This window comes from Hirundo rustica, chromosome 27 (genome assembly GCF_015227805.2).
Source record: "Hirundo rustica isolate bHirRus1 chromosome 27, bHirRus1.pri.v3, whole genome shotgun sequence".
Taxonomy (NCBI): Eukaryota; Metazoa; Chordata; class Aves; order Passeriformes; family Hirundinidae; genus Hirundo; species Hirundo rustica.
The window spans coordinates 3601166-3609049 of record NC_053476.1 but is presented as its reverse complement, the minus strand read 5'-3'; the positions used below and the strand labels follow the sequence as shown (position 1 = coordinate 3609049).

General features: G+C 70.8%; 2 protein-coding genes across 2 annotated transcripts in view; both read left to right on the top strand.

The window, feature by feature from the left end:
* The window catches only part of ERBB2 (erb-b2 receptor tyrosine kinase 2), a 3860-nt gene extending 3696 nt beyond the window's left edge, over nucleotides 1-164 (top strand). The window contains exon 6 of the mRNA XM_040087080.1: nucleotides 72-164. Within this exon, the coding sequence (XP_039943014.1) occupies nucleotides 72-164 (93 nt within the window). The remainder of the gene's footprint in view (nucleotides 1-71) is intronic.
* Nucleotides 165-1395: 1231 nt separating this feature from the next.
* Nucleotides 1396-7682, top strand: GRB7 (growth factor receptor bound protein 7). Its single transcript, XM_040087079.1, has 16 exons — nucleotides 1396-1467; nucleotides 2198-2264; nucleotides 4082-4220; nucleotides 4317-4461; nucleotides 4987-5143; nucleotides 5220-5341; nucleotides 5424-5501; nucleotides 5591-5728; nucleotides 5812-5922; nucleotides 6040-6138; nucleotides 6465-6545; nucleotides 6618-6734; nucleotides 6812-6872; nucleotides 6954-7041; nucleotides 7365-7458; nucleotides 7536-7682. Exons 1-16 carry the CDS (start codon nucleotides 1396-1398, stop codon nucleotides 7680-7682), a joined length of 1716 nt encoding a protein of 571 aa, XP_039943013.1.
* Nucleotides 7683-7884: the final 202 nt, after the last annotated feature.

Sequence of the window (7884 nt, the reverse complement as noted above, 5' to 3'; positions counted from 1 at the left end):
CAAGCAAACGCCCCCAGCCCAGCCTGGCTGACCCCGGGACCCCCGGCTGCGTACTCACGTCCTTCTCGTAGGGAAAGCCCCCGTTCTCCAGCTTGGAGAAGACCAGCTGCCCGTTGATCTCGATCTCAAAGGCTCCTGAGGGGACACACGAGGCCCAGCCCTGAGCTGTGACCCTACCCCAAACCCCTCGTGGCACTCCCAGACCCCCCCAGCTCTGCCCCCAGAACTGACCCTGCTGAGGGGCAGAAACCAGGGCACGACCCACCCCCAGATTTCCAAACCCCCAGCACGGCGGTGGGGGCGGCCTGGGGTGTCCCCCCCCAACCCCGAGGCTGCCGTGGGGTCTCACCGGTGCCCCCCAGGCGGGACTCGATCTCGATGTCGGGGTACTCGTCCCGCACGGCGCTCGCCAGCTCCTGGTACGTGGCCTCGAAGCCACAGGGCTCGCTGGGGAGATGGGAGCGGGCTGAGGAGGGGTCGAGGCACGGGGAGCCCCCCAAACCCTCCCCGAACTAAGGAGCCCCCCCCAGCTCTGCTGCCTCCTGCACCCCCAGTTCCCAACGCCCCACTCAGGAGCTCTCCGCAAAACCCCCTGCACGCCCCACACCCTCATACCCCATAACCCCATGGCCCCTCAATGAAACCCCACACCCCAAATCCCCTATAACCCCTTCCTCAGCCCCCAAATCCCCTATAACCTCCCTCCACCCTGCGGAGACCCTCAACCTCCTTACAGCCCCTCCTCAACCCCCAAACCCCTCTAAACCCTCCCCAGCGCCCCCCTTCTCCCCCCAGTCCCCTCCGTGCCTGAACCCGCCGCACGCTCCATCCCAGTTCTCCCAGTTTCCGCTCCCAGTACCGCCGTGGGCCGCCCCCGAAGGCCCCGGGGTCGCCTCGTTTCACCCGCCGCCGGGCCCCTCAGCGCTCACCAGTACTCCACCACGATGCGGACGCGCCGCTCGGCCGCGCTCTCGGCGCCGTTCCCGTCCCCGGCCGCGTTCCCGGCCCCGCCGCTCATGGCCCCCGGTGCCGCCGCGCCGCCGCTTCCGGGTGCGGTCACGTGACGCGGAGCTTCCGGCCGCTCTGCAGCGCCGCGCCGCTCGTCTTGTCTGCTCCGAGACCTCCGGGAGAGCCGCCGTGACCCCGGTGACCCCCGGGGGACCAAAAATGAGCCCCGGTGTCCCCCGCGAGATTCCCAGTGACTCAAAGTGACTCTCAGGACACATCTAGTGACCTAAAGTGACCCCCTGGGGGACCCAGACTCACCCGTGTGTCGCCGGCGGTGACCCCCGAGACCCTCAGGGGTCGCACGCGGTGACCTCAGTGACCCCCGTGTCACCTGCACCCACCCCCGTGGGACCCAAGGTGACCCCGACGGAACCCGTGGGACCTGAAATGACCCTCACAGGAGCTCCCCAGTCCCATGGGAACCCCCTCTGCCCCATGGGACCCCCACCTAAAACCCCTGTGGGGGTTCTGTAGGGCCTTGTAGCCCCCCACAGACTGATAGGAGCCCATGGAACCCTGATTCCCCCTGAACCCCTCCATGGGGACACCTCTAGGGACTCTGCGAGCCCGTGGCACCCCAAATCCCCGGTGGGGACCCCCAGACCCTGTGTGGGGACACCCACAAGGGATCCACAGGACACACACAGAGCCCCTAAGGGACCCCAAAATCCCACTGCATTCCCATATCCTAAATACCCCCCCAACTCTCCTGGTAGGGCCCCTCACCTGCATGAGACCCCCGTGACCCCCCCACCCGTGGTCCCACCTGGCAGGGGTCCCTTAGGGGACAATGGGGACATCCCCCTCCCACCATGGGACCCCTCCAGCCCCCACCTTGGGGTGCCCAGGGGAGCCCCAACCCAAACCCCACACCCCGGGGGCTGGGGGATCTGCGGGATCAGCACCCCCAGGACACCCCGGGGGTGTCCCCGTGTCCCCCCGCGGCCCGGCTGCCCCAGGGGTCACCCCAGTGCATTGTGGGAAACTCCCCATCACCACCTCGGGGGGGTCGTGGGAGGTGGGTTAGGGGGGTCCAGCCCCCGGGGCCGGGCCGGGGCCAGGCTGGAGCCGCCACCGCAGGGCCGGGGGAGCTGGGGGGGGCCCCCCCGGCTGTTGTTGGGGGGCCGGTGCCGGGCAGCAGGCCCGGGGCGTTGTGATGTCAGGCGGGGGCGGGTGCTGGCGCAGGTAGATAAAGCCGAGGAGAACAGGAATCCCTGGTCCGGCGGGACGGTGCCGGGACGCGGCGGGCGCTGCAGGTAGGAGCGGGGCCGGGCTGGGGGCTGCCGGGGCCGGAGGGGCGCTGCTCATCCCGGGGTGTCGGCCCCATCCCGCCGGGAACGACCCCGGACCTGTCGCCGCGCCTGCCACCCCTCCCCTCCCTCCTTCCCGCCTTCCTCCCGGCTCTTCCTCCTCCTCTTCCTCCTCCTCTGCCGTCCCGCCGCGGCTCCGCCGCTGCCTCTGCGCCCCTGCGGAGCCCGGTCCCCCCAGCCCCGGCACCCACGGGACCCCCACGCACAGCTGGGGTCCTGCTCCTTAACCCTGGTGGTCCCGGCACCCTGTCCCTTGTCCTGGTGACCCTGTGGCTCCATTCCTGAGCCCTGGCGTCTCTGGAACCCCATCCCCTGATCCTGGTGGCTCTGGGCTCCTGTCCCTCAGCCCTGCTGCCCTGGGACCCCATCCCCTCCATCCGGTGGCCCTGGACCCTCTGCTCCGTAGCCCTGGTGGCCCTGGGGCCCATCCTGGCGGTCCCGAGCCCCTCCAGTCGCCCACCCCATAACCCTGATGGCCCAAAGCCCTGTGTCCCCGTTTGTCCCGCGCTCCCGGGACACCCGGTGCGTCCCCACCCTGCTGGAGCCCTGCCACGGCCCCGGGACAGCGCTGACACCGGGGTGACCCGAGGCCACGGGGCCGGGCTGTGCGCTGGTGCCAGGGCAGTGTCCCGCTGCCAGGGCCCTGTCTGTCACACCCCGCCGTGTCCCCTGCTGCGCCCCACCAGCAGCATCACCCTACCTGAGCCCTGACTGTCCCCGCGTCCCCAAATGACCCCGGCTCTGGCCAGGGAGGGGGGACCCGGCCTGGCACAGCCTGGGCAGGGAGCGGGGATGGAGCAGAGGGGCCTGGCGGGATGCTGGGATGGGGACAGGGACACGGCAGGGACAGGGACGGGACCAGGATGACATCAGCCCTGCCCGGCCGCGGACTTGGACCCCGAGAGGTGGCAGGAGGTGGGGACAGGGGCGGGCAGCGGGCGAATGATTAACGCGGTGTCCTGGGACCGCCGGGCTCCAGCGCCCGCGGCCACCGAGTGCCACCGCGGGTGCCACGTGTGTGTTACGTGTGCCACGTGCCGGTGGCACCCTGGCACATCCCTGCGGGTCCGTCCGGAGCCAGAGCCGGTGTCCGAGCGCGGCCGGTGTCCGAGCGCGGCCGGTGTCCGAGCGCGGCCGGTGTCCGAGCGCGGTGGCACCGCGTGGGTGGGGGCACGGGGGGGCTGGCGGCGGTTCCCACGGCGGCTCCCTCGCCCCCGGCTCCCCGGGCCCGGATGCCAGGGCGGTGAGGTGGAGCTGGGAGCGGCCGCCAGAACTGGTTTGGCCGGACCCGAGGAGGTGTTTGGGCCGAGCCGCCGCCGCCGCCACGCTCGGCTTCCTCTCTCCACGGCGCCGGCACGGCTCGGCCTGGCAAAGCTCGGACCGGCAAAGCTCGGCCCCCACGGCTCGGCCAGCATCCCCCGGTGCCCCCAGACCCTCAGGGCTGATGCGGGGACCCTGGTGGGGGTCCCGCGTGGGATGTGGGGGATTCTTGGGGGTTACGCTCCAGCCCCCAGCACCTGGACATCACTGGGGGGACCGGGACACCCTCGGTGGTCACCTGGGGCTCAGCCAGACCCCAGGGCTGGGGTCCTGCTTGTGTGGGCACCAGGAAAATACCCTGGGTGGGTGCCAGGGGTTGGAGCCCGCTGCGGTGTCCTGCAGGGGCTGCCCACACCCGGCCGTGGCCCCCCAAAATGTGGCCACGGCCCCCCACAAGGGAAGGAGGATGGACACACGGTGCCAGAGCCCCTCTCTCCCCACAGATAATGCCATGGAGGGGGGGGCTCAGCAGAGCAGCCTCTGGGAGCCCCCCGAGCAGGACGGGGGTCCTGGTGAGCGGGATGGGGGCGAGGGGCTGCCCGAGGTCAAGCGCTCCCAGCCCCTCTTCATCCACGGCAGCAGGTGGGTGTGAGGCCCGGGGGGGGTCGGGGAGGTTAAGGGGGGACAGGGGGTGCTCGGGGGGGTCATTGAACTCAACCCCCCACCCCGTGCCCGCAGCCGGCAGCCGCCACAGGAGGAGCCGCGAGCGTCGTCGCTGCCCAGCATCCCCAACCCCTTCCCCGAGCTCTGCAGCCCCTCGAACTCCCCCATCCTGAGCAGCCCGGCCCTGGGACAGGGACCCCCCCGCGAGGGCACCTCCCACGTGAGTCAGGGGCAGGCGGCTGGGGAGGGGGCTGAGGTCTGGCGCAGGGAGGGGATTCCTGCGGCAGGGACCTCCCCGAGGAGGGCACCTTCCGTGGGAAGGGAGAGTCAGGGCGCTGCGGAGACGGGAGGGTCTCAGCTCTGGGGCAGGAACCTCCTCCCGTGAGAGCTGAGGGTCTGGGAAGGGGTCTCAGCCTTCGGACAGGGACCCCTCTAGAGAGGTCCCACCCTGCTGAGACAAGGGGCCAAGGGGCTGGGAAGGGGGGATCCCATCCCTGGGACAGAGACCACCTCCGACATCCCATCCCTGGGACAGAGACCACCTCCCACATCCCATCCCTGGGACAGAGACCACCTCCCACATCCCATCCCTGGGACAGAGACCACCTCCCACATCCCATCCCTGGGACAGTGACCACCTCCCACACGGGTTGGGGAGCAGGAGGTGTGGGGGGTGGTCTCACCGGTGGTCCTGCAGGCTCCCCTCGTGCCGGGGGGACCCTGACACCCCTGTCCCCCCTGCCAGGTGGTGAAGGTGTTCGGCGAGGACGGCGCCTGCCGCTCCCTGGAGGCGTCGGCCGGGACCACGGCGCGGCAGCTCTGCGAGACCCTGGTGCGCAGGACGCGGGCGCTGCACGACCACAGCTGGGCCCTGGTGGAGCTGCACCAGCACCTGGCCCTGGGTGAGCGGCCGCGGGGGCACGGCGGGGCACGGCCCTGGGGACCCCCGGGCCTGCTGACCCCCCCCGTCCCCCCCAGAGCGCTGCCTGGAGGATCACGAGTCGGTGGTGGAGGTGCAGAGCTCCTGGGCCCCGGGCGCCGACAGCCGCTTCGTGTTCCGCAAGAACTTCGCCAAGTACGAGCTCTTCAGGAGCACGGCGGTAGGTGGGCGCTCTCTGTAGCCCCCCCCCCCGTGGGGACCCTGAGCGCCCCGAGGGTCTCTGCTGACCCCCTGTCCCCCAGCAGTCGCTGTTCCCCGAGGTGATGGTGTCCAGCTGCCTGGAGGCCAACAAGAGCATGGCGCACTCCGAGCTCATCCAGGTACGGGGCGCCGTGCCCGGCCGCGCCCTGGGGACCCCGCCGCGCCCTGGGGGACCCCGCCGTGCCCCTCAGCCCTCGTGTCCCCCCAGAACTTCCTCAACTCTGGGAGCTGCCCTGAGGTCCAGGGCTTCCTGCAGCTGCGGGAGGCCGGGCGCAAGGTCTGGAAGCGTTTCCACTTCTCCCTGCGCCGCTCGGGGCTCTACTACTCCACCAAGGGCACCTCCAAGGTGAGGCCGGGGGGGTGCTGGGGGGAGAGGGGGCACGGCCAGGGGGTGCAGCGGGGCCAGCCCTGACACCCCCCACCCCCCAGGACCCCCGGCACCTCCAGTACTTCGCCGACCTCACCGAGTCCAACATCTACTACGTGACGCAGGGCAAGAAGCTCTACGGGACGCCCACCGAGTTCGGCTTCTGCATCAAGGTGGGGATGCCCCTGCCCGTGGCGGGGTCCTTCCCTTGCACCTGCCCCTGCCAAGGGCTCTGTGTCCCCTCAGAGCCACCCGGCGCTGCCCGGTGACGGCTCCGGCCTCTCCCGCAGCCCCACAAGGTGCGGAGCGGCGTGAAGGGCCTGAAGCTGCTGTGCAGCGAGGACGAGCAGAGCCGCAGCTGCTGGATGGCCGCGTTCCGCCTCTTCAAGGTGAGCCCCGAGCCACCGGCCCCGTGCTGGGGGGACACGGGAGGGAATCTGGGGGGGGGATTCTGGAGGAATACTGGGTGGTAGCTGCAGGGATGATGCTTGGGGGATACTGCGGAGATGCTGGAGAGATACAAGGAGGGGAATGTGGAGGGGTTCTGGAGGGATGCTGGAGAGATGACCCCACCCCAGGGTGTCCCTGTGCCCACGTGGAGTGGATGCAGAGGTCCCCACCCCTGCCCTGGGTGGCTGTGGAGGTCCCTGGGTGTCCCCTGGGTGCTCCCCCAGCCCGCAGCGTGGCCCCCCAGCTGACGGGGCTGTTCCCCCAGTACGGGATGCAGCTCTACCGCAACTACCAGCAAGCGCAGGCACGACTGAGCCAACCCCCCTGGATCGGCCCCACGCCCCTGGTGAGTGTCCCCCGCTCCCCGCAGCTCCTGGCCCGTGGGGACCCTCCGGTGACACCCCCCTGTCCCCCACAGCGAAGCGTCTCGGACAATGCCCTGGTGGCCATGGACTTCTCAGGGTGCACGGGCCGGGTGATCGAGAACCCCAATGAGGTGCTGACAGCAGCCCTGGAGGAGGCACAGGCCTGGAGGGTGAGTCGGGGCGCTGGGGAGTGAGGGGGAGCCCCCTGAGCCCACCCTAACGCCCCCTCCCTTCTTTGTGTGCCCAGAAGAAGACGACGCACCGGTACAGCCTGCCCGCCGCCTGCCACAGCTCCCCGCTCAGCGCCGGTGAGGCGCGGGCTCACTGCCCAACGGGGGTCCCTGCCCCGGGGTGGGGTCCCCCCAAGCCTGACACCCCTCTCCCCGCAGCCATCCACCGCACCCAGCCCTGGTTCCACGGGCGCATCTCCCGCGAGGACACCCAGCAGCTCATGGGCCGTCAGGGCTTGGTGGACGGGTACGGGACCCTGGCGTGGGGAGGGTCGGGGTCCCTGGGGCTCCTGGGGGGGGGACACGGAACTCCAGGGAGGTGCAGGAGCCCAAGGGTTACAGGGTCCTGCAGCTCCTGGGGGGGATACAGGACGTGTGTGGGGGTGAGTGATCCCAGCGGGGCTGTGGCTCCCAGGATTTTCAGGGTTTGGGGGACACGGAGACTCCCAGGGATGCCAGGGGCTACCGGGCTACTCCCAGGTCTTCATAGGGAGTTTGTGGGACCCCGTGGGTGACACCGGGAGGGCAGAAGGGACCTGGGGCCAGCAGTGACGCCCCTGGGGCTCGCAGGGTCTTCCTGGTGCGGGAGAGCCAGCGGAACCCCAAGGGCTTCGTGCTGTCCCTGTGCCACCTGCAGCGCATCAAACACTACCTCATCCTGCCGGTGAGTGCCAGCGTGGGGCCGGGGGGGCCGGGGGGGGGCCGGGGAGAGGGGTCCTGACCTGCAGCCGCCCCCGGCAGAGCGAGGAGGAGGGTCGGCTCTACTTCACCATGGACGACGGGCAGACGCGCTTCGCCGACCTCATCCAGCTCGTGGAGTTCCACCAGATCAACCGCGGCATCCTGCCCTGCAAGCTGCGGCACTACTGCACCTGCGTGGCGCTCTGAGCCACGGCCTGGCACCACCGCGAGGGTTCGGCGCAGCCTGGCACTGCCGGCGTGACTTGGCACAGCCTGGCACCGCTGGGATTGTTCGGCACAGCCTGGCACCGCTGGCACGGCGCGGCTCGGCACGGCCGGGCGCCGCCGACCTGGCACGGCCTGGCACTGCTGGCACGGCCGGCACCAGTGGGATGGTTTGGCACAGCCC